The 26,327-nt window shown below is 41.9% G+C and overlaps 2 protein-coding genes across 5 annotated transcripts in view; both read left to right on the forward strand.

Moving 5' to 3' along the window:
• CCDC82 (coiled-coil domain containing 82) overlaps positions 1 to 26,327 on the forward strand; it is a 426,644-nt gene that overhangs the window by 266,536 nt on the left and 133,781 nt on the right. The gene's annotated exons all lie outside the window — the stretch shown is intronic.
• The window catches only part of MTMR2 (myotubularin related protein 2), a 67,328-nt gene that overhangs the window by 5,499 nt on the left and 35,502 nt on the right, over positions 1 to 26,327 (forward strand). The window contains exon 2 of one of the 4 annotated variants that reach the window (XM_049823521.1): positions 16,117 to 16,222. The exons of 1 other annotated variant lie outside the window; for it this stretch is intronic. In XM_049823521.1, the coding sequence (XP_049679478.1) occupies positions 16,117 to 16,222 (106 nt within the window). Of the gene's footprint in view, positions 1 to 16,116; positions 16,223 to 23,253; positions 23,273 to 23,916; positions 24,179 to 26,327 lie in introns of those variants that run through there. 2 more of the 4 variants (XM_049823523.1, XM_049823522.1) reach the window with 2 other exon arrangements.

Consider the following 26,327-nt stretch of genomic DNA (forward strand, 5'->3'; position numbering starts at 1 on the left):
ACCTTTGAAGAACTCGGTAATTGTTTTTAGTAGCAGTCTTTGGCTTGCACGTTTCTGCTCCTGCATTCAGCAGAAACCATTCTTCTCTTGGAGTGTGAAACCTTCAGTCATAGAAGTTTTCCTCTGTCAGGCAGACACACACGTCTCTTTGTCCAGGCTCTGTCCATTCGATAAAAGTGCATGCATTTGTTTTTAAAGTGTATTTTCCATTTGAGAATATAAAAATAAAATTGACACTCACTTGTTTCTTGTAATTAATGTTATGTTTATTGTAATTAATGTTATATTGCTGTTTAAAGGCCTCACAGGAATTTGGGGCACCATGATTCTAGCTGCTATACAGATACAGAAGGTGATGATTTCTGCGCTGAAGAGCCAGGGACCAACTATTTAAACATGCCTAAGCCAGGACTACTCTATTTTTACTAATGCCTGGTGGGTAATTTTACTAAGCTCTTGGATGTGCAGTCGAGTGCTGAGACTCCATGCTGAGAGACTGGGCGAAGAGTGAGAAAGTCTAAGGATGAGATGAAAAACTGATGTGGAGAGATGAAGCAAGATCTGACAGCTGGTGAGGAGTAAAGCTAGGCTCAGAACACAACTCTCTTGGGTCCCATCAAGCACTGCCTTTTTCTGAAGAGAGATGGTAATGTTTGCTAGACAGTTTTGAGTTGTACACATAGTTCCTTAACTACAGGCTATTTACAACAGAGACACAATTACAGAACCTGAATTTTAAGATTGAGGATGACCTGACAATGTCAAATTACACAAGTCCTATCTGTTACGTGATTGTACTCCTGCTATGACTTCAGTTACAGGTTAACACCTGTCTTGAATATATTTTGTTACCTATTTCTGATGTTTTATTGTCTCCCTTCCTTTGCTAATTCTTTTATAGCTCATGTACAAAGGCAAGAACTGCATTTGGGAAGGTCATAGCACCTCTTGAATGGCTCAGTAGAATCAATAGTCCACATCTTCTTTCTCATGAATCTTTTCCTGATGACCAGCTTTACTGTTAGTGGTTTTTCAGTGCTGAGGGTATCAGGTAGCGTAGAAAGAGACCTGATCCGTACACTAAAGGGCTTATGTTACCAGAAAGCTTAGTTGAGGGGGAAAAACCAGCAAGCATACATTAGAAATGCATCGGAAACCTTCCAGAGGTCGCTCTGGTAAGGTGTTATGTACAAGGTGTAGTTGTAAAACAGGACCTGAAAAAAGTGGTCTTGTTATTTGTCCATGGGAAGCCCATTCCACCATGAAGAAAAGGGTGTGACAGTAAGGTAACAAAGTATTTGGTTTGTAGAGGTGTTTGGGGTAACTCAGGGAAGTGAGAATACAGAAGAGGCACTGTCACGGTAATTACCCCCGTCTTCATTTTTAACTAAAACCCAGCTGGTTCTTTTATAGCCCCAGTAACTGGGAGCTAATTGAAGAAGAAAGTCAGTGAAAGACAACAAAAAATCAGTGGAACTTTTCAAGTATTTGTTTTTCCTTTTCCTACCATCTGTAGTTTCTTTTGCCAGACTATGTTCTCACTCAGTAATTTTCCAGTGATTTCAAGGTAGCTCTTTTCCTTGCTTCTCTCTTGCCTCTCTGCTCCATGAATTCTTTTCCGTTGCTTTATAAACCCTGATGTATTTGATGAAGAGAAAGTGTTAGCAGTTTTCTAGTCCATAACCCCTTCAAGGTGATGTTCTAGTCATTTTGTTAGCTCTGTACAAATGCTCCCACTATACACATCTGGCCTTTCTGTAGTCTTCTGGCCATGGCTCCAGAATCATTAGTGTTAGGTCACCCAATGGTTCAAATTTGATCTGGGTCAGGTGTGGGTATGTGATCATATTTCTGCTGAACTAGTTAGAAAAACACAAGTTTATGGGTTTTTTTTTTCTTTGTTCTGGGAAGACAGGCAACACCTGTTTAGAATAAAAAAACACCATTTTTATCTGGATTTATTTACTGTGATGTAAAGAGATTACATGCCCGTACAAAGTGTTACACTCAAAATCTTGTTCACGGGCAAAAAGGCAGCACATCTTTATATAGCAAAGAATTTATTATTAGTGTAACTGAAATTTTGAAAGTCTAATCATTATCAGTCCAGATGCAATTATTACAGAAAAAAGGAAGAATAATAATGCGATTAAAACTGTCATACGTACAGTTCTTAGTTTCTACTCTTCTTCCTGGTGTTATGCTTACCCCTCCCCTACTCCTCTGGGTCCCAAGGTTGCTGGTTTTATTCTGGTGGTGGGGGGTGTTACAGCAAGATGTCAGCAGCTGGAGTACTTTGCTGGGAGAAGTATGAGGTTCATGCTGATGGTTTCTTCTTTCCTTACTGTAGGATCCACCTGGGATTGTTTTAGTATGTTTGGTAAAACAACTTTACAACTATCTCTTTCTTCATTGGTCTGCAATTCCACATTACGTCTGATTTCTTGCTATATATGGTTGCTTTTATGGGTATTGGATACTGTTTCTTTGTTCTCTTTGTTACCCCTAAAACCAGTTTGGCCAGCTCCAAGTCTGTGTTTCTTTAACTGACCATTGGTGAGTTGTTTATAGCCGTGGTCTCCAGTGCCAAGCCTGTGCCACATCCTGGCACATCTCCACTTCTCGAGGCTTCTACTCTCATACTGGGCTGTTGTATTTCTCTATATGAAGTCCTTACATTAGTGGTAAATAACTCATTCTATATAGAATAACTGCTGGTTACTGCTACATGTGCAAAACTGTGGTGCTACCACACACAAACAAAATAAAACAAAGTAGATACAGACATCTGGCCAATCGCAGAAATTCACAACTAAACCAAGTAAAACAAAGCTGCAGGGAGGCGAAAAAAAGTTCAGGCAAAGCAAGAGTAACAAACCTTGGTCCCGAGGCCTTGAAAATTCACTACAAAGCTTATGGCCTACAGAGACCAATGGCCGTACTGAATGACAGGGACAGAGTTTAACCCAACTATATTTTTCTGAACAAAATTTAACTGGTGGAGTGAGTATACATCTGATCATTGCTTGGTGTTTTGTGAGCAAAGTGTTTGGTGGTTTGGTTTTTTTTTTCCCCTGGCACAAAAAGCACTAATACCTGAATTACTGAGCTCCTGAACTACAGCCTCATTCATACCTCCTGCCTTTAGTAAAAATAAAGCATTTGTGCTATTTTTATTGCTGTGTTAATAAATCCTATTGTTGATTTCAGTCGATATCACTGCTATAAGATGGTGGTCTTCTTGAAGACAAAGATTGCACAGATAGGTAGTAGGACTAGCCTCATCAACTGTTTCACCTAAATGTGCCCATGAAAGAGCTGGAGCCTGTGAATGAGTTGGTTACATGTGGAAGATTATAGGGGCTGTCTGGCTGCTGTGGAGAGCAGATGCTGAAGGTGGGGGCAGGTCACTGAAACCTCTACTACCAGAGATGAGCTGCTGAAGGATGACTGTCAGAGAAGAGGTTGGTTTAACCAGCAGATGGGATACCTTAATCAAATCAAAACTGATCAGCATCTCATTTTTAAATAGAACACCTCTGATAAAGAAATTAAAAATGTGGGCTCTTCTGCTCACATTTTACCCAATTTGACTTTGGGAGTGGGCTGTTCTTGAAAATTCGGGCTGCGTCCTCTAGTCTAAGAACAGACATACCGCTTCTACATTGAAAATGAGCCCCCACGCTTCATGAGAGAGTGCTTCCCAAGACTTTTTCCTCAAAGGTGAAGAAACGTATTACCAGAATGGTCATTAAAACGCTGGGGTGTGAGAAGAAGAGTGTGGTGAGACTGTTTGTAGATGTGCTCAGGACTTGTGCCAGCAGAGCAGTCTTGGCCTTTGGTTGTTACCACCTGGTGGGGTACAGCTTCTGCTGATCACTGCTGCCTCTGGCACCACGGAGAGACATCTTTTATCTTTTTGTGCTAAAACATATTCTGATTCTAGATTCCACTTCCTGCTTCCACCTTCCATAAAGAAAAATACAGGTACCCTGGATGAGTTTTGTTTCATCTGACTGGATTGATACAGATCTCTGCTAGTCTCTGGGTTTCTTTTTGTAGACAATGGGGAAGAGTGAGTCATCTCAGTTTCTCCCCGGTGACTGTAAGAAGAGGCTACAGTGAGTAATTCAGATGTGACCACCTACACAGAACTCCCTCCCCATCGTTGTGGTAGGGGTAAAAAGTGCATTGAGTTTGGGTTGTTCTCCACTCCAAAAAAGGAAGGAGCTGTTTCTTAACTCATGTCATTCCTCTTTTTGACATATTAACTAAATCTGTTTGCAACTGAGTAGCAAGCGGAGATTCCTAGTCTGGTTTCCTAAGCCCCGTTTCTTCATGTATGTGTGTAAATCTGTCTGGTTTGTCCACTGATAGTTTTTTTAACATTTGGACAACTTTAACCATGTTTGACAGAGGAGTGAAAGTAATAACTTATGACAAGTTTTACATTTAAACAGAGATGGAGATGGGAAGGGAGGCCACGTCAGTTTTTCCATTACAGAAAAAGCTTGTTCCTTTTTCAACATAAGGGAATACCTAGATGAGAAAGATGTCACAAATATGTGCAGATTCTCGTGGACAAGGCTTCTCTCAGGTTGGAGAAATACATTATATTCTCTCATTTTTGCATTTCCTTCTTTCCATGTACTTTCTCTGGTGTCTGCTAAAGGCTGTGTTCAGTTGAAAACAAAAAGCAAATACAAACTTCTCTGCCACAAGATACTCATCTTCTGAAAATTAGGGCAGGATCTAGTTTAGATCCATGTGAAGTATAATATCTCCATGTGAAGTAGGTATCTAAAACTTCCCTATCCTTAGCAGAGTCAGTACGTTCCACAAGTCCATTGAACAAGATAAGTGCCCACTCTGGGAGAGGTGAACTGTTGTCTAGACTCCATTCCCTGGGTTTCCATTGACTAAGTGGAAGCATAGACACCTGTGGTATCTACCATCAGGAGCTGAACCATCCAGGCCTCATTGATCCTACTCCTGTTTGAGTTTGGTTTTTGCATACACTGATTTCTGCTCGAGGAAGCAGAAGTGGCAGGAGGAAGTGGCTGTGGGTGATCTTAGATTAGCCCTCATTTCAGGCACATGAGTACTGATTACTGAAAATCTTCAGATGAGCTTGCAAAATTTGTGTGCCTCATTCAGTTGTAAGGTGGAAGAATTTGAAAGACAGTTGTTTTCAACGTGTACCCTACAACTGGCCAGTGGGGTGAATGATTTTGCAGAGCTCTTTGGCAAATCTGGGCTATATAGAAATCAATGGCTGCTGAACACTTTGGAAACTGGGCTTTGTATTTAGACAATAAACGGGACTGAGTTTGTGGGGAAACCTGGTCCCAGGTATGACTGTTGAACCTGGGGACTTTGACTGATGGACTGCAATCTTCAAAGATGCTGGTCTTTCTGGAAGTTGTGACAAGATACAGATACTGACAAGAACAGTTCAGTGTTTCTAAAAACATCCTGTGTTGTCTTAGCTTGAATTTTGGGAAATAAGGACCCCAAATTATTGAACACTTGTCTTACTTTAGCCTTGAGACTCTGCTAGGAACCAATTTCATGCAGGGGCTGGGCTGCCAACAGAATATAGTTGTTCCCAATTCTTTTTTGAGCCGAGTCTGGCAGGGCATGGAGCTGTGTAGTGTCTGTGAAAGCTTATCAAGGTGTTACGCTACATCAGTTTTGCGAGGTGATGCAAGACTCTCCAGATTGGCTGCATTTATATATTCTTTCTTCCTTTTGTTTTTTTTCCCAGGATGGAACAAGTAATGTCATTGATGAGTAAATCCCTGGTATTTTTAATTCCTGTGGGTGTTTGGTTTATTGGGGTGAGGGAGTTCTGTGGTGTGTTTTTGAAAGAAAATCAGAACATTTAACAATATGTGTTGCATTCCAAGGTGTTTTTTCAACAGGGAAATAGGTAGGAATCTAAAGAAAACTTGAGACAGCGCATGAACTGTGGGAAGTATACATATATTTGGTTAAACTATACATAACTGGTTCTTAGCATGTAACTAGAAATTAAGGCACTGCTGGAATACAAATAGTGAAAAAGAAGTTTAATCTGTCTTTTTATCCAGTTCTCCTTTCTGTCCTAAAGTGAGTACTTACTAATGTAGCTATTATTTCTATTTCTTTCCTCAATCAAGTTAATATTTTTCTAAATAAATAAAAATTAACAAGCAAACAAAAGATTTGATATCTTGTGTTGGTTTCCATTTTTTCTGCTTCTCCTTGCTCTCAGACTCTCGAGTTGTTATTGCAGCTTATCATAGGACTGTTTGAATTTCCATCAAAATTCTGATAATTTTTTACTTGTATGTTTTTCTCTGGCTTAATATATTTTAAAGGAAGGGTGTGGAAGTTTGTATGGTAAACATAGATACTGGTGAACTGCAAGAGTGGTTTTGAACTGTATGTAGGATTTCCATCATGACTTTTGTCTGCATTCAAAGTACTTGGGGAGACAGTTAGATGTTGCCAGCCCTTTTTCTCCTGTGGGGTGCAGTGGTAAATCCGAGGTTGCTCTGATGTAGGAGATGGCAGCACCACCAAGGTCTCTTACTTCTCTGCCACAAAATGTCCCGGGCCCTGGAATCAGCTTCTTCCCCAGGCAGGGATAAGAGACACAGGTGGTCTTGTAGCACCAGGAAGCACTTGGATTTGGATTCTTGAGTTGCCTTTGTGCTAGAGGCAGTCATGCTGCATGGAGAGCCCCGTGGCTGCGGTCTGCCCAGGCTGCAGCCTGGGCTGTTTGGGGGAGAAAGCTGCAGGTCAGCATGTGCTGGTTTGTCACGGCTGGAGCAATCACTTGCCAGACCTCCAGTCAATCACTGAACTTCCTAATGGCTTTCACTCCATCACTGTGCGGCACTTCTTCAAGTGCTGCACCATCTGAAGCCTGAGGTGCTGGAACTTCTCTCCCTCAGCCATGTTTTTTTGACCCAGAAATAGTGTTTTCTCAGGGGGAGGGGGCATCTTCTTCACTTCTAGTTCAGTCCTGCCCTCCACAGCATCTTATATTTGAAAACAAAGGCTCTAGCTCCTGAACAACCCCAAATGATCCCCAAAAGCATAGCAATAACCTAATGTGTAGGAAGGCGCAGAGATGAGCGGATGGGAGCACTGTTCTAGCAGGCAGCCTTGTTTGTGTTGATGGTAAGCAGGATTGTGTTTTGAACCCCTCTTCACCTTATAGTCTTAATTTATTTTCAATGGTAAAGGTGTGTCCTGGTGATTGGAAACCCCAAAGCTTCGGAGCACAGACCCAGATGTGCACACCAGCTCTGGCAAGTCTGTGGAACGTTTCTCCCAAGCCCTAGGGCAGAGCCAGAACGACCAGGCTGCCTTTCCATCGCGTCTCACCTGGGGAAGGTGGGTTGCTTGCCTTGCCCACCACTCGCTGCCCAAACTCCTAATGCTGCAAGCGAAGGCGCTTGTGCTAGTGGTGGATTTTGCAAGCCAAACATTTCCATTAGGAACTGGAATCAGACCAAAGTGCTGGATTATCAGCCTGCTTTCAGGAGGTAGTAACTAATTTTGGACTCTGTAGATACGGGCTTAAGTTGAGTTGGTGAAACAGAGGTAAAATGTCAGTTCCCTGCAGAAATCTAACAACTTCTTGAAAAATAATTTATTTTTTTCTTCTGTTTTCTTCCTTGCAGCTGAGCACCATCCCATACCAGCCTGGAGCTTCTTACAAACCTAACTCCCCTTTTGTTCCTCTTGTGAATACAGATCTTTTTGTAGTTATCTTCCATGTGCTGATCAGAGGATATCGGTTCAGGCCTCTGATAGCTGCTGTTCTTCCTCTTTTTTACCTTCTGGATTGACTCATGAAAGTATGATACTGTGGGCTGCTCGCTGTTATTAATTACGTGCTACATATTGGTTTGTCTTTGGGTGTTGGCCTTCTATTCTCGGAATCTTACAAATATTTTAAACAATCAGCCTATTGTTTAGCAAGTGTTCTACACACACTGTAGGCCTTTTGTGAATTTGTGTTTTAAAAAAAAAGAATGACTAATGGAGCACGAACGGTGCTTGTGACACTGTAGTCCATTGTGTAACTATTGAGAGCAAAATTTGCATTCCTAGAAAAGCTTGTTCACGGTCAAAATATAGGACATTCTCTTTATGGCTCATGGGAAAACATGTACTACATATTCAGCTCAGGATGCTACTTAGAAGGATCAACTTTTAAAAAATGACATTTTCCTCCGTTGGAACATTGAAGTTGGACTGAGACCTGGCTTTGCCTGGCAACAGAAGTGAATCTTTTTCATTCAGGCAAGTGGCGCGGGGGGCTGTTTTAGGTCTGTCACACACATGCACAATGATTTGTTTGCAGAAATGGCTTCTTTTTAAGATGTTGTTACGCTCAGACGTTGCAGGCCCTTCTGAATGGAGAGGGTACATTATTATATTATATAACTGTCTGCCTCCTCTGAATGCCAGAGGAAGCCTGGCGGTTGGTGCTTTTCTTTCCTTCAAAAGCATATTTGTTTATGCCTTTTTTTTTTTCCGCTCTGAGATTGTTAGAGGTCAAGCAGAGGTTAAAGTAGGATCTTTAAATGTTTAGAAAAGTTGTGGGTGCTGTGTACTTCTGAAATGCAGCAGTAGTCTATTCTGCGTGTGCCTAAAAAGAGAGTACTGGGTGTTCGGAGGGGGTAAGGGTGCATCTCGTGTATGCTCTGCATAGTTTCCTTTGGTACTTGTCTAAGTAGGATAAGCCTGTTTTGATTTTCTATTTCGCAGTCAAGAATTAAGGTTGAGTCACTGCTCGCTGGAGATACTACTCCTTTGTCCATCCATGTAAGCTCTTCTGCAGAGGGGTTGCCTGTTATTACGGGCATGCGCAGTGCCAAGCGCTGTGGGATTCCTGTCCTAGGACAGATGGTGTTAAGATGCTAAAACTTAATTTACAGCGGCAGAGCCTGTTACGGCCCCATGGCAGAGTGGAAGCCAGCGTGCCCAGCTCCTGCCGCAAGGCCCGGGTTCGGTCAGATGCCAGCCGTGCTTTCAAGTGCTTGCCTGAACACAGGCGTACGAGGGACTTCTGAGTACCCTTAGACATATATGTACAGATAAGGACTATGGGGACCGCTTAGCCTTAGCACAGATCCACAGAGAGCTGCTGCAAATGGGAGAGCCTGATGTGGGCAGCAGCTGGATTTCCCAGGCCAGTTCAGCCAGTACTAGCTAGGACAAAGTCATATTCATGGGGAACAAGCACCGGTTTGTCTCCCTCTGCTCTGATGTGACCCAGAAGGTTTTTCGGTATTTCTTTTTCCTTCTCTGAAAGAAACAGGAGTGTTGAAAGTATTGAGGAGGGAGAGTTGTTGGCTTGAATTTGGGAAGTGAGCTGGGAGCGCTCAAAACCTCTGTGTCATTATACTTTAAAGAGAAGTGCCCAAGTGCTGCAGGTGCTCCTACTCATGACCCTGCTGTAAATTTGAACCAATTGGATCCTGCTCTCTTGGCATCTGAAGCTTCCAAATTAAATTGTATTTGCCACTAGTCATCATTAATTTGCAGTTTTCACCTTGATTAATTTTAGGAATGTACATAATGAGAAACTCTTAAAAAAACAGGAAGAGAGGAAATGGAAATTTGCCCTCTGCGGTGTTTTTCTCATTTATGACCTCTGAGGCTGAAACTGTATTGCCCAGTGGTGCATTTTATCACCTGTTTTCCGTGTCAGTTCAGTGACTATTGAAACAAAACATTCAGTTTGATGCAGAAGAAATGGTGTGAGCAGCTCATGCCAATTAGTGTCTGAGTCACTGTCACACCTCTGCAAGCAATGAAGCAGCTACTTGTACTGGCAGGGAAGGAATATTCATAAAGAAGGTGCTGGAGAGGTGACTATCACCACTGACTGAATTTTGGTTGTGTTACTTATAGGAGTGAGCCAGGTCAGTATTTTAAGACGCTGGTACAAAAAAATAGGTGTCTTTGAGCCCTATGTATATGCTGTTAATAAAAATGGTGTATTTTCCAGAGATCTGTTTTCCTCCTGTCCCATCAGTTTTTTGCAGAGTTCTCGGAGTTAAACTTGGACACAGGTTCCCAGTCATGGGGGTATTTTTCCGCCTTATTTCCCCCCCCCCCCCCCCTTTTGTTGTCTTTTTTTCTTTTTTTGAGCAAGACAAAGGTTTCTTCCTCAGTTTTCAAAGTCTGAACAAGTGTTTTCAGAAATTAGCAGTAGTTTCTCAGGGAGTGCTACCCATAGAATCATAAAATGGTTTGGGTTGGAAGGGACCTTAAAGATCATCCAGTTCCAACCCCCCTGCCACGGGCAGGGACACCTTCCACTAGACCAGGTTGCTCCAAGCCCCATCCAACCTGGCCCTGAACACTGCCAGGGATGGGCAGCAACAGCCTCTCTGGGCAACCTGTTCCACTGTCTCACCACCCCCGTTGTAGCCAGTCCCTTTCTGCATAGGATTGTTTCTTATCTTTAATAAGGCAAGTATGTGTATATTTTTTATATTCTTGCTGAACAGAGGTATAGCAGAAGGAATATATGTGTATGTTTTTTATGTTCTTGCTGAACAGAATGAGGCACACCTTTAAGATGCTTGCTTGGAAATGACCGTTCTCAGCAATTACAAGCTGGGATGGTTTAGCTGGACCATCCCTTAAGGTAATGTCACGACCTTTGTCTCAAGTTTTGCCAGAAGTTGTTGTGAAGTTTTATGCGATATGTGAAATTGGTTGTTGTGACTTTCTTCTTGGATCACATGGCCTGAGAGAAGAGGTTGTATAGTGTGGTTGTCCTTAGGCTGATGTTCCCAGAAAGCTCTTCATAGAGATCTCCTAAGAGTTTTCCTTCCTGTGGAGGGTGAGGAAAGGGAAGGAAGCTACCCTCTTTTTGGAGTACAAAGAACGTTGTATTAAATTTCCTATGATAGGGGTAAGGATGCAGGGAGGAGAACTCAGGCCTGTATAAATGGTGTACTTGTCTGCATCAGGTTAAAGCTGCGGGGTTTCACAGCTTGATTTGGACGCTTCCTTTCCACCTCCGTGCTTATCTTCTACCTGACCTGAGTTCGCTGTGCCACGCTCAGTCCCTCATGTAGTCAAACTGCCATCTTCAGAAGCTATACTTCTGCTTTCTCCTTCCAAGGAAAACTGTTGCTTATCTGCTCTAGGAAAGCAATAACTTCATATTCAAACTCTTTTGGTAACAGTTGGTGAAACAAGTGGCAACTGCAAGTTTTTATTTCTTTTCCTTGGCTTTCTTATACACCGTGTTTTTTAGATTGCAGGGGTCTGGGGGTAGAGATTGCCTCGGATGACTTTGGCAGATGCCATTTAATTGCACTTTTTGAAGCGGCTGACACTTTATCGCTTCTTTCCCCCAAGATATGTCCCCTGTACCTTCATACTTTAACGGGGTAAGTTTGCGTGTCTCAGACACTTCTGTTTGCAGCTTCTTTACATCTTTGTTGACAGTTTAAGCTAAGCACACTGGCATACCTTCAGTTCTGCTGCGGATGCAGTAATACCTTTCAATTGCCTGAACAAGAATCACCGGAGGGCGTCTGTCTGAGTCTGAATTATGTTTGAAAACCATCTGGCATGTTGTGGGATAGTCCTAATAATAACAAAGAATACTTTATCAGGAGTTGAGTCATTGTGCTTTGTTTCCATTGTAATTCTCTTATTAATTGCATATATGTATTCCATATAGCCAAGGGGTTAATACTGCGTGCAGATACTGTACAAGATCATTGTGCCAACAGCTCTCATTTGGACTCATTTATCATTCAAAATCTGGCCATAAGAAACACATTTAAATAATAAAAATAATTACTAAGATGAAAGACATAGATCAGTGTTAATTGCATCCTAAACCTGTTTCCTGCTTCTGCATGGGGAGGGAGGAAGGAGAGGAGAAACAGGGATGGCAGTAACAGGAGTGTTTTCCCTGAAGGTGCTTTTGAGCTGTTGTAGGGGTCTCTTTTTGCACTTAACACAGACATCCGTCAGCAAGGACTATGTGGAGCTGCTTGAGCCTGAAGCATGGGAAGATAAATGTTCCAGGAGGTCCTTGGTCTTCACAGGTTCCTCACAGGAACATCTGCACTCACTTTCTTTCCTGTAGGAAGAGCTGAAAGTATTTTGTGAACCTGACTATATGTTGTTTCCTAGAACCTTAATGACGTTCAGAGATAATATCGTTATTTTGCACGTTTATTAAGTTGTATTGAACCAGACCTTCAGCTAGCAGTGATTGGCACAGCCGCAGTGATTTGTAACCCTTGCTGAAATCTGCCCAAACCTACCTGTGCTCTCAAATGTTTGCCAGGTACTCCTGCACCCAGGAGTTATGTCTGACCATCGTGCCCTAAGGTTTGCTCTGTGTTGTCTCGCTGGTGACATTGGGGTATGTCCCTGTGAGAAGAGAGCATCTTTGGTGGGGTCCTCAGCATTTTAGACTGATACCAGAAGTACCCTGTCATGCTGCCAGAAGTATTGTACGAGACAGCTTTAGCTTTACCTTGGCAAAAGCTGCGATAATGTGCAGAAGCTCTGACAGAAGCAGGAGTAAATGATTTGCCCAAGGTGATGCAGAAGGGCTGGTGGCAAAGTGTGGAGGGAGCTCTGGTCTCCTCACTCCGAGTTTGCATGTCGGCCCCCGGACGCTCTCCAGCTCTCACCCACCCAAAGGCGTATGAAGCTGTGTGGTTTGAGAATCTTTCCTTTTGCATTGGCATCAGAGATTGACTAAACCACTGAAGCTAATAAACTTCTCATGTGCATGCAGGGACATCAGGTTAATTAGTTCGCTAAGCAGCGGAGCTGGAGCTGTGCAACTGCCTGACAGCGATAAGAGGAGGGAGCTGCAAGCCAACAGCGTTTCGGTTGTCTGCTCCTTCGTTCCATCTCAGCTCCCTATAAATGATGGATGAGGAGAACAGAGGCAGCGAGCCAAACATATGCAACCTATGCATACAGTGCAGAGCAGCATAATCCAAGCGGTATTGTTCGCTGTGTGTACAGGCAGTGCTTCCCAAAAGCTTGCACTGCTGTCGTTGGAGGGAGGCTTCACCGGTGGTTTCTGTGGGAGCAGAAGGACGCTGGTGGAGGAGGGAGCTTTTGAAAATTCACTTCTAAAATGCAAATGCTTTCCTTCATTAAAACCCACTTGAAGCCAAGTGTGATCAACAAACACGAAACACTTTCACAGCTCAGACATGCTGTGGATTATGGTTCTCTTTTTTTTTTTTTTTTTTTTTTTCCCCTGCATAAAGCAGTTTGCCCCCTAGCCTGCTCAAGTGAAATTAACAATTTCATAAAAATCTTTGGTCTACAATGATTAGATAATCACTCCTTGTGTATTAGGTAGACACTGGGAATGTACCAAGGCAGACAAGTTGTGTAAGAAGGGGTGAAATTTTGATCCTTTTGTTAGCGCTGTCCCTCCCTGGGAGCTGTTAAGAGCAGGTTAGGCAGACAGCTCTCAGGAGTTGTTTCGGTGTAGCTTGTCCTAGCTTGGAGGCAGAGAGACTAGCACACTCCATTAAACCTTTCCAGCCCTTCCAGCTCCCTTTCCTGTGACTAAAGGATGTGAAACTCTTGATGCAAATGCTTCTACTAATAGGTTACCGTGCTCAGTGATTTAGCGGTGGTTGTTCAGTGAGTAGGCTGTCCTGCGTGGTGCCCATGTGCCAGGTTAGCTGCTGGTGTGCCCCTTGCTTAGTTATTTACACCTGTGCTAAATGGTTTCTCAAGGCAGCAGAGTTGCTGACCTTTAAAATGCATTTAAATACACAAAATTCTGGCCCCTGAAAGGGCAGGGAGCTAGAAGACATGGCTTCTGGAGGCTTACTCTGAGCCTCTGGCTCCCCCGGCTGGAGCTGGCGTGGGAGAAAGCGTGGTGGGGACCCAAGGACAGAAGTCAGGGTTGTCGCCCAGTGACGAAGGCATCTCAGTATTTGCTTGCTCTTCACTGATAAAAAGTACCATTTCCTTATGGCTTGCTGTGAAGTAAACTGGTGCTGCTTTGTGGAACAATTAAATTCAGTGTGACTTTTTTTTTCCCCTCCCTCCCCCCGCTTTTAAAAATCAAATTAATTAAACAGTTGCAAACATGAGCATGAACACTTGGAAGATGAAGGCCGACCACGCAGAAACTGGGCTGAAAGGAGTTTCAAGGGAACACATCCAGGGGTCTGAGCTCGTTTAAGTAAAATAATGTAAAAATGTGGTTGAATGCTAAGCCTGATTTAGCATGCCTGCAGGCTGCTGTTGCAGAAGTGCTCTCAGCCTTCCTCATCATCTCCAGATACAGATTCCCTCCCTCTCTGTGTGCTGCATCTGATGATTTATACAGCCATATAATGAATCCAATCAGCCCTGTTATCCAACAGAAGACTCTCTTCATACTTATTAATAGTTTACTGCCCCGGCAGATCAGCAAATTGAACCACGGATCCTGTGATGCTCATCCAGCACAACAGAGATGGCAGCAGTGTGCAGCCCAGGTTGAGAGGAGGGGGAAGAGAGCGGAAAGTGAGCAGCCTGTTCAGCAGCAGCGGACACTTTTATATCAATTTTCTTGTAATGTGAAACTGTACACAAATTCAGTGTATGCGTGAGGCCGTTTGATCCGTAAGAATGGGAGGCTTTGCAGATTCAGTTCTTGTTATTTTAGTGTAAGATTATTTTCTGCCGGGGACAGAGACTTTGGGGCTGCTACAGTGTGAGCAGCTTTGTGTGCACCAGTGCCACCGTCCATCCGAACTTACGTGAGTTTACCTGGCAACACAGCAAGAGTTGAGCAAGTTGGAAAGCTGAGTGATCAGCTGTTGAACTGCCTACAGCAAATGCATTCAGTGGAATTGTGCTATTTGATTAGCACACCAGTATAATTTATTTTAAATAATTTTTTCCCAAAGGTTCCATTTCTAACTTTCTACTTTGTAGGATGAAAGAGTTGCCAATAATCTTTAATCCTTGGAGAGAAGGGGCTAACTCCCAGCAAGAGCCCAATTTTGCTGTAGTCCTTCATGTTTTGAACACTGCCTGTGCAATACTTTGCCAAACTCCAAAGAATAGAAATAAAAATGGAACATTTTGGCCTTTCGGTGGCTGTTTACCAGCAGCAAAACAATTTTTAGACAATTAACAGATCTCTAGGCCCTTTGGAAGCTCAGATACAGCTGTTTCTAGGTTGTCACGTGTCTAATTAATACAGATAGTAATGGTAATATTCCTGCTGGTATTCTGCTTCGGCCAAGGCTAGACATGCAAGCCTGATAGCTGATCCTTAAGAGTGTCTTTGCAGCCAGGTAAAACCTTTCTGGGGTCAGTAAGAATGTGGGAATTAATTGGCACAGGTAGTGTTCGCTGCTGTACCGTGGCTTCAGGGAGTATCGTTGTACCACAGAGGATCTTTCTTTACAGTCATCTGGGGTTTTAAGAGCATTATTATCGAATGCTAATTTTAAGCAATTATGGTCGTAGGAGAGGTCGCAGCATAAAGATGCCGTAAAATAAGCTTATTTTAATTGCTTACAGCTGTACTAGAAAAACTGTAGGGAAAAAAAATAACTGTTTTGCTTTGCTATTTCGCAATCGCACTTTGTATCACCAGAGAGGTATGCTGAGAGTCTTTTTAATTCTCCTGAGGGTTGTACTTATACCTGAAGGAGGAAAGTTATGTGTGATGGAAAGAGTTTTTATTCTGAGTTTCTTCCATCGTTGTAAAGCTGCGGTTGGAGTTGTGCTGGCGTGCGTTCAGGAGTCTGTCTGTTTTCATCCCCTTGCAGCGCACTAATATCTCCCATCTGAAAGCCTGAAATGGAGGCCCTTAGTTTCTGTGATTTAGGATTTGATCAAGTGTGTGATCGTGATAACATTGGCTCAGTCTGAGCTGGAATTTGGTAATGAATTGTGTGTGCTTTGGTAATCCGTGGCAACGGCGAGTAAAACAGGTTCTCTTAAACCACTGCTGAGGGCTGAATAACTGAAAATGGAAAGGGTGGAAATAGTGAAAAATGCCTGATATGACTGTAAGCGAGCGGCCATACTTGCCAGCTTTTGAGCATTCTTGAGCATGGTTTTGATACACTGTGGTGTTTCTCTTTATAGCGCTTCCACTTCTCACTCGGACCATTCTGCTCACACTAAATCTGCTTCTGCTATATCGTCCGACTCAATCTCCACCTCAGCAGACAACTTCTCTCCAGATTTAAGGGTATGTATGTTCTGTCTAAGAAATGTATATACACATATGTATGTATAGTGGCCTCCTTCAGAGGACATTTCTTGATCCTGTGAGTTTGGATATGGTAAAATGACGTCAGCTTTCAGGTAAATGCCAAATTTTATGTAGCCAGTGCATGAAAGGACCCAAAGACAGACAGGTGAAATTGAAGTTTAATCTCTACCATATTATTTCCTTCTTTATAAAGTTGTTTAATCTTCAGAAAGCTAACTCTGCAACCCACACTTGGAGATGAATTTTCAAACAACTCCATTTTCTTTTAAGTGCTTTAAGTAAGTGAAATCCTCAACCTGCCAGTTGTATATCCTTTTTTTTTCTGTTGTCTGTATATATAAGAGATGTTCTTTCTTGAAAACTCCAGCTTGTTTGTAAACACCAAGTCCTTGGAAGTATCTTCTTTCAGAGGAAGATTGCTATCTCCAAGCTGATAAAAATAATCTTCTGTCACAATAAATTGCTCTGACATAAAAAGGTCCAAACAAGGCTCTTTTAAGTGTGTTATTAGATTAGTTAATTATAAATTCAAAGTCCTAGCTCAGGGTCACAGGATTTTTGAAAGCTGTGTGTCTCTTATGAAACCAAGCTATTTGCTGATATACCTTTGCTTTAAAAAAAAGTCTCTGAATAAAAAACTGTTGGTATTTGTACATTCTAGTAATGACTTTTAGCATTTCTCAGCTGTTCTTGAGCATCTTTGTAAAATCTAAAAACAGTAAAATCAAATAAAAACCTCTAAATGCAAAACTAATTCCTTTGACAGCCATGATAATTTTTTTGTCCCATGTTGTCTCAGTAGTCCATATTAGTAACAGAAAGTCTACCTGTCATAAGTGGCAAGAACATGAATGTTTCTTTCTAAAGGCAGCTTATTATCCAATATTAAACTAAGATTTGAAAATTAATCAGCAGTTTATGTGTGATCTAATGATAGTTTACACTATTTGCCTATGGATACAAAACGTAATCTTCAGAACATGCCTGGGTAAGGGAAGTTTGTAATGTGTCTGAAGTTTTTCCCCTGTGAAGTTGTGGTGTTCAGTTACTCCAACATACAGAAAACATAGTTTTTGGGCTGAGCCTAAGTGATTCAAATACTGCTACAGCTGTAAGTGTTTGTATAATATTATTTAAAAAAATTACACAAACTTATGTTATTTTCTTATTTAATTTTTTTACTGAAGTTTGTGTAAGTGGGTTTCTTTTTCCAGTTTTGATGCACAACTCGACTGCCTTTTCACAGTTTTAGTGACACTTGGGGATTACCTTTAGAAGTAGAGAACGAAGCAATGTTTCTTTTCTGGAATCAAGGTTGTCTTTCCTTCCCAGTTCCCCTTTGTCACCTTATCTGTGTGAACTGCAAGCTGTCTGGGCAGGGATTCCAGCGCTCCTGGGCTTGTCTGGTTCCCAATCCAGCAGGGCCTCTGTACCCACTAGCAATCGAAAACAATGTCTGCAGAGCTGCGTGATAGATTTTTCAGGCAGAAGAAGCGTATGTATTGCTTACTGGAGGACATTAGAAGCCCATACTTCCTTGCTGTACCACAGTTCCTGTAATTGGCAGTGATTTCTTCACAGCCTGCCCTCCTCTTCTGTTTTTTTTATTTCTAAGCAAACTAAAGTTCTGCCATGGTTGGAACAAACGCTGCTCCCCTTTCATTTTAGAATAGTGTTTAAGGAGAGGTGGTAAAGGAGAGAATTACTTATTTAGAGTAAAGGCACTGCAGGCCAAGTGTGAGCACGTGCCTCTGCTGGCAAAACACTTCTTGCTCTTAACCTGCATCAGTTCTGTGGGGCCTGAATTCAGCATAAGCCTGCGGTATTTCACCTAAAGCGTGTTCTTGCAGAGGTGGTGTGAGTGGCTGCGATGCAGTTGTGTGTAGGCATAAAGCTGGTTCTTGCCTTTACACTTGAGTGACTGCTTGTCAGTGATAAGCAGACCTAGAGAAAATGCATTCCCATGGTTCTACTTGTATTAGGGTGCAGGGAGAAAGGAGTAGTTTCTACTAGTACAGGTTGACTTTCTCTCTCCTAAAGGAATTAATGCGTTCACCATTTTTTCCTTCATTCCTGAGAGTGTTTGATGCTGGAGAACAAGCCTGGGAGGTGGGATGAAGATCTGTCCTCTACCTGTGGACAACCTCTTGTGTTGGTATTGCCAGTGCAACTGCAGTCCCACAACCTGTTCCCAAATCAATCGCTGTCGGTGCTAGCGCATTACTGTTTGCCCCCCAGGCTTGCTTTTGGAGCCTAGTGCTAGCTCCTAAATAGAAGATTTATTATGAGTGGTGGTCAGCTAACACCGATTCCTTTCAGGTCTTGAGTTGAGGAGAACAGATGCCCTCTCTCTGGGCTTATCATTCTTTGTCCAGTTTTCTCTGCCATGTGACAGTTCTGCAAGTTTTTTTTTTTAAGTCAGTTCTGTGAGAGATTTTTCAAGGTCCTGATTGTTCTTACTATTTTCTTTGATCTTTCTGAGATGTGGCCTTGCCTTTGATATTGCAGATGAAGTTATACCATTAACTGATACTGTGGCGTGAGCATATTCTCTGTTCTACCCATTTGCCTGGGCATCTTGTACAGCTTTGATTGGCCCAAGAAAGCACAGACTCCCAAGTCTTAACAGGTACTGAGATTTGAGCTAAGTACCTTATTACTTCTGAGGACAAAAAGAAGTCCCACGTTGTTCCTGGAAAAAAAGAGAATAAGCTCTGAAGTGGGAACTAATGCGTTTTGTGGTAACTCTGTGGTATGGGAGACAAGTGTCTGGGCTACATGGTGTTCTCACAGGAAGGTGTTGCATCAGTTAGCTTTAAGAGGCTGAAAATAAGCTTTTCAAGATTTTGAAGTGGATCTGCCAATTATGGGATTATGCTCTTGATGTGTATTTAAATTTTTCCTGCTACAATGAATTGCTACATGGATCCATCGTCACTCCTACCTCTACTTGGTCTTTGCCTCTGCGTGTGCATTGACTCAAATTTAGGAATTAAATTTCTGTGACGATGGAAAAACACTTTGTGATAGCTACAATTAGCACTCTCTTTTTCTGTGGGGAATTTTTAGAAGAATAGTAGGCGTCCATTGGGAGGAGGGGACCAGGGGAAGGACCCACATCATTTCTTGCAGTCTGTGCCTGCAGTTTTCTTTTGGAGTGCAATTAACACTCTGTGTGTGTGCGCGCATGTGTGTAATGAGGTAAATGAGACAACCACTGGGGATTCCTACTGAATGCATGTGCAGTATTTTTCCTAAATCTTTCTCCAAAGTATTTAATAATAACCTTTATGAAGTTTTTTTTTTTTTTAATGTATATTGAGCATTTCAATATCTGGAACTAAGATTAAATTGCCTTTCCACTAAAATTTATAGAATTTTCACTTCATAAACTAACTCTAAATAACTTATGGCTGCTTCAGTTAGCTTCATAGGGGAAAAACAAGAAGAAAAAAAAAAACCCAAACCCAACAGAAAAACAACAAAGCACTATTAGGTTCTCCCCTCCACCCCCTTCCTGATCTCAAATCTGAAGCTGTTTAGAATTGATTTAGGGAATGCACTTTTTGAGGGAATTTTAGCAAATACGCTGCCATATGTTTTAACATAAGTTATAGATCAGGCAAGAACAGAATTGAAGTAGTTGGAAGTGAAAATGAGCTGGAAATACATAGATACTTTGTAATCTGGGATGAGATTTTAAAAACATCTTAGAGCCAACATTGCCAAAGGGATTGAGGTGCATAAAATAGCTCTTACAGATCTGGGAACTTGGTGGTTATTAAAGTACAGTGAGATCCTTGCTCCTAAGTCCTATAGGTGGTATTTTCTCTTGTGCCTATGGGCAGATACGTCTGTGCATTATAGTACTTCTCTTAAGTCTTGCTAATGCTCTAGCTTTTATCAGTAGGGACTTTCATTTTGACTTAGCTGTTGATTTATAGGATAGTGCCTGAAATTTACCACGTTCAAAGCTTTGGAGTAGCTCTCATAAAAGGGTTGGATCCTTTCCATCTGCAGTTGGGAAGCAGTGGATACGGCCAGCAAGCCTGTTGCCACTTCCCTTAAGAACCGTACCGTTGCCTGAAAATTTGTTAAGGCCCATTCTGTTTGGTTTTGGATTGTATACAGTGAAAGCCTGAACCAAAGGATGGAAACTTTTGTGTTGGCTTTCTTATATTGTTTCTAGTCCATTCTGCGGACAGAGGAAACCGGTACAGCAGACCCATATGTCACCTGCTTAGTTGTGCAGCCTTCAGAAAAAGTGGTTCAAATCTTTGTTCTTGGCATTGCTGTTTGTGACCATTAAACCATTCTCTTCTTTGAGGGCAACAGTAAGATCCACAATTCCTGATACTCTCCTCTGAGGTCCAGCAAAATATTGTACAAGCGTATGTCCCATTGTCCCATCCTCCACGATCGTTGCTTCCTCCATAATAGTTCTCTCCTTGCATATATGAGGAATCAGTGGATTTGCAATGGGTTTATATATGAGTTGTAAGAACATTATCATAGTGTGGCCAGAACTAGAAGGTTAGAAAAAGGAAGAAACAGAGTTGCTTGCGTAACCTTAATTCGTTATCCATTAAGTGTATGGTTGGAGACTGTAGAAAAGCCCATGTGGTTTATTTTGTAACACACATAACTGATGCATGACAAAAGGTATTTGAAGGGGTCTTTCCTTCCAAGACAGTAAATGGATGGCATCGCTGTCTCCTTAGGTCTCCTGGATGAAATCTGTTTGAGCAAGTCTGTGTTCAAGCTAGCCAACCACAATTCCTTTGTAATCGATGGAAAGAAATAGGTCGTTTATGATCTGATTTATCTTGGCTTAAGGAAATGCTCATGCTAGGTGAGAACGTCATGTACCTGAGCTGGAGAAGTCCTTGCTGCAGGATGTTGTGAGCATTATTTGAGAGACAGCAACTGATTTCTCAGAGCAGATCCCAGCTTTAGCTGTGCTCCAGTAAAGGTGCAGTTTTGCCTCATTTGAAAACCTACTGTGTTTCTCCTCTGACTATGAAAAGAGTTCAGGGTAATTTCTCCAGATGTAGGCTTCTATAATTGAAGTAAATCCTCTCCCTCAAGTGATGTTGGATTAACTGAAATGGCAGCCCCTGACTTTGCCACCTTTGTGTGACTTCATTCTAGTTTTAGTGCAAAGTGGCTTAGAGTAGTTCTATGTAGAACATGTATATTGTTAGTAGAAAAACATATTGAAGAAAGATGTGATTTTTTTTCCCCCCATCCTTTGCTGTAAATCACTAAAACTAGCCTCAGTGAGCTTTTCCATTGCTATCTCCCTGCCAACGCAGGAAGTGTGTCAGGCTTCGGTTATGTGTAACACATGTTCAACAAGAGCTGGGTTTAGAGAGCGGCATAGCTTTTTAAACTTCAAGCACTCATTTAAGCAATGTTTTTTAGTTTTGCTTTTAAGGGGCTTTTCAGTTAGTGAATGATGCTAGCTTGGAAGCACTAAATCATGAAAAACCCCTCTGCCTAAGCATCTCCAGGGTAGTTGAAGACTCTGCCCTGCCAGTCGGCTCCATCCCTCACTTAATGATGTATGGGCATAAGTATTCCTGGTTTGGACTGGCCCTTGACTCTTTGCATGGGACTGCCTGTAAGAAGACTCGTTCATAGAAAATGCAAAGATGTCTTCTGTGGTGTGAGCTTTCCTTCCCAGTGCACTGGACTGTGACCGCTATTAAATTACAGACCATATTGCATGAGCCACCAGATGGTGAAGATAATTGACCTGTGGTCGCAAAAGACTTGGCTGGATGTGAACTGGTGATACAAGAGTGAAATTAAATAAACAGTTCATCTTTTTACTGTCACTGTGTGAAGACTTGACTATATGTGTTTCTCTGTGTCATCACTTTGGGCTCAGTTATATTCTCACACGGAGGTGCACCTCACGTTTTTGTGGGTGTACAGGAGTAGAAGCTGTGCAGGCAGAAGTAGTCCTCACCTGATCTGCATGCTGTATTTCCACAGGTCCCTTTGCACATAGGGATGAAATCAGGGCCAAATCCAAGAACAGGGGATGCTTTACATTATCAAAGGTATCAAGCAGAGGGACTTAAAGAACAACAGTGGAGAAGTAGGAAAATCTTATGGGGAAAAATATTTTAACTATCTCAGAATTCCAGCTTTGGCTGTATGAGTTGCGTGTGTGTGTCTGTGGGAAACCGTCTTCCTTTCTTCTTTGGAGCATTAAGCTGTTGATGAACAAAGGCACAAAGGACTGGTTCTGGAGAATGAATGGTGCTCTTGTCCATACGCATGGTCATTCCAGGACAGCCCTGTGAGTGACGGAAATTTTGCCCCTGCCATTGCTATGTTTTTCTAGGACTCTAGTTTCCATGACTGTAAAGGCTATATATTTCATGAAAATTACAATTTTTTTCTTTTTAGACTGTCCTAAGAGATGGAAAATCTTGGTCCCCTCCCTGCACCTCTCCCCAGTATGTCCTTTTCTGCACCTCCCCTTTTCCAGGAAACAAAAACACAGAGTAGCCAACTTCTGGGTTGCAAAATATTGATTTCATGCAAATTAGATGGGGGGAAAGCCAGATGCAGTCAGTTTTCTGTCTCCTTTACATGGAAATAATACTCCCTAAGTGCTCATCTAGTTAGAAGAGAGCAAAGACAGCAAGCATTGCTAATTTTTCTTATATAGAGGTACCTGAATGTTTGAATATGAAGTAATGCACAGTGAAAGAAATCTCTGGAAGCGTTTATGATTACCATCTATTAGGAATGGAAAACTAAGGAGAATAAGCAAATGACCTTCATATGTTCTTCAGAAATATTTTCAGCTCTTCCTAGTTGACTGCTGTATTTCTCCTAGCTACAAAGTGCAAGAATTCTCCTTTTGCTGAGTAAAACCGGGTAAGAGGTGGCTTCCCCCCCCCCCCCAGTTATAGTTTTGTAGATTGAAGCACAAATCAGGCAGGAATGAACAAGCACGGTATTTAAAAGGAGCACGTGGATTTGTGACTGCATGCAGTACCTGCCAAGGTTTGATTTTCTGTAGATGTTTTTGCACTGAATGAAACATCTTCATTCCCCTCTGTATGATTGTTTACTCATTGTAAATATATAATTAATTGTATCTTGAATCCTTATCTTATATATCACTAAACTCCAAAGTGAAATTCTTTGTAACAGAGACAGTTTTCTGTGACTTATTTTAGTTGGTAGATTTATAACTCTCTCTTTGGTCAGAGTGTTTTTCTGTTACTTAACACTGATGATATGAACTTCACTGAACTAGTTTAATGCTTTCCTTGAAAATTTTAATCTATTTTCCCGTATAAATTGTTTGGTAAGCAAAATTCAGTAAAAATAAAGAAAGGATAGAGTCAGGCTAACGTGCTGTCCAAAGGTTTTGAGCAGCCAGTGTAGAACAGAGCCATTGTCATTTGAGATGTATGTGGAACCCTTGGCACTGAAGAAGGTTCTGTATTAAAAAATGTTGGACTTCTCTGAATAGATAAGATCTGCAACCTTCTGTGCCAGGGAGTGTTGCTGCGTTGAGTCAAAGACGACTTTCTGTCGGAGCCTAATGAGAGAATTGTCTTGAGGCACCAAGCCATACAAACTTGAAGAGACAAGCCAGCCGTGGTTGAATGAGTGGCCCTCAACAATGTGTTCTTTTGAGCTTCTAAGCCTTGCCTTGTAGTTGTGCAGCAAGGGCCCAGGAGATTCACCAGCCCAGAGAGGCTGTTGTTCATCACTGGATGCTTGGGTCTGAGTGGAGAAGTACATCGTGGAAAAAACAAAGCAGAAAACCCCAGGGAAACACTGCATGGTGGCTACTTCCTCCTGCAGAGGAGTCCCTTTATATTACTCTGGTGACTGTACTATTTATTTTTTTTTAATACACTAATCTTCAGCTTCTTTTTAAAGATTTTCAAGACAGTGGTAAGTAAGCAAGTGATTTCTCAAGCCTTTTTATACTTTCTGAAAATATATATGGTAGGTAGAGATCACAGTTTGTGATTTTTTTTTAATTGTGTCAGGAAAGCATAGTTAAAAGGCAGTTGCAGTGTACATTGTATGTGATTATTGTCTTTGGAGTAGTGTAATAGGTGGTCTGTTGTCAGAACATTTTATTGATAACTGAAATGCCTCTTCTGTTGTTTTTTAACCAAGCTAGGAAGCCTTCTTTGGCTGAGTGCTCTCTTAGGAGCTGAATGGGCTTGATGTGGTCTTTGGACGGTATATTTGATTCTCTGTGTACTATTCTGAAATGATCCATGTGTCCGTGGTGTTTTGTCTTTTCCTCTTTGAACTTCTAATATCCCAAAAGAATAAGACACAAAGCATTTCCCTGTAATTAATATCATGCTGGTCTGAATGTCTCTAACGTAGTTTTTCAACCCATCTGGTCATAATCCTCAGAAAAGTCCCCGTGCCTCAGTCATGCAGAGATACTGCTGTTCTTTCCCGTAGTCATTCTGCTGTGCTATTCTTAATGATTCAAAAATAATCAACAAAGTCCATTTACTTGCTCAATTTATGTTTTATTGCATTTCCAGTAGGAATACATAGCGCATGAATCTTCTGAAAGTACACTTGAAATAGCATAAATGGCAGCTGAAAATCCCTCCAAAGTAGTACAGTATTTGCAGTCTACAGGAGGATCTGGCAAGTAAGCATGACTGCTGTTTTGTGGTCGTTCTGATTGAGCATTGAGAAGACAGAAGCATCTTAGCAGCAAAAGGCTAGAAAAAACGTGCCCTTTTTTCTGTTGTAAGAAATGTTTCATTTAGAGAAGAAACAAATGCACCTATGAAAAATTATTGTAAATAAGCATACAGATCTTGATTCTGCACATATTTGTGTCAGTTCTGCAGCTTCTGTCAATGTCAGCTGGACAGAATTAGACCTCTGTGTTTTTTTTCTGAGGTGAATGGAAAGAGCATCTGTATCTGTTTTGTTTCAGAGGCTTTTACACCATCAGTGGGGTAATGATAAATCTTGATGCACCTGCCATAGTGCCACTGTCCTTTGTCAATTGACTTTTACGGCGACAGCCATGAAAGAGGAAAGGGATGGAGTGGGAGGGCAATTCAGGGAAAGGAATAGGCGTACATGGTCTGAGACCACCAAAAGGCATTTGAAAGGAGAAAAACATTGGTTACCTAAATGTATGTGTTTCGCTTTTGATTTACAAAGAAAACAAATTAAAAAAAAAAAATCAAGTATGTAAAAATAATCCTATTTCTAAGCCTTTGCAGAAGGGCTGACTTCCTCGTGTGGTTCTCTGAGACAGCAGAAAGGAGCCAGCTGTGACCCAAAACCTGTCCCTGGTAACTCAGCTAGTAAGACCTATCCCACAAGCTTTGGAGTTTTAATGAAGTTTGTGCAATTTTGGGGTCTGGCCTGGCTCCTCTCCTGCTGCCTCTCTGCACAGAGTAAATTTGGACCTCTCTGCAAAGTACAGGTTGTGACTACTCAGTTGTATTGGGATGCCCAGGCGGCTGTGCACTGCTGCACTGGCTGCAGTGAAGCCCCAGAGACGGGATTCGCCCTACCAGCTCTGCACTGGAGTGACTTACCCCAGTTCTCAGCCTTCGGGGAGAAGAAAGGCACTCATCCTACAGGTGAATCTCCTAGGTCTGCTGCTTTCCGCTGAGTGAACAGAGCGCCTAGGGTGACTAGCTCAGATGTAGATCTCCAGTTTTAGATGAAATGGATATTCCTGCGGTTTTCTGACTACCCTGCCTGCAGAGTGGCAAGAGTGCTGATTCAGGAGGCCATTTAATCATGTGCCAGTCCTTGAGAGAAAGACATTTTAAAAAAGGAGGGGAGGAAAGTTTAGATATGTTAACTACAAGCAGAATATTCCCAGGTAGTCCATTACAATGTGAAGTATCAGACAAATATTTTCCTGTAGGAGATAAAACCTTTCACTTGGCTGTTGAGTTTCAAATCCATATTTCACTCATAATTTGAAAAGCTATATGTTTTTAAAGTCTTCTAATTCTAGGTGTATATTGTTGCACACATACATGTACAACACGCACATTCTTGTCCCCACCGTGTATATCCCACCTGTTACTGATGA

The sequence above is a fragment of the Accipiter gentilis genome, chromosome 19, assembly GCF_929443795.1.
Source record: "Accipiter gentilis chromosome 19, bAccGen1.1, whole genome shotgun sequence".
NCBI lineage: Eukaryota > Metazoa > Chordata > Aves > Accipitriformes > Accipitridae > Astur > Astur gentilis.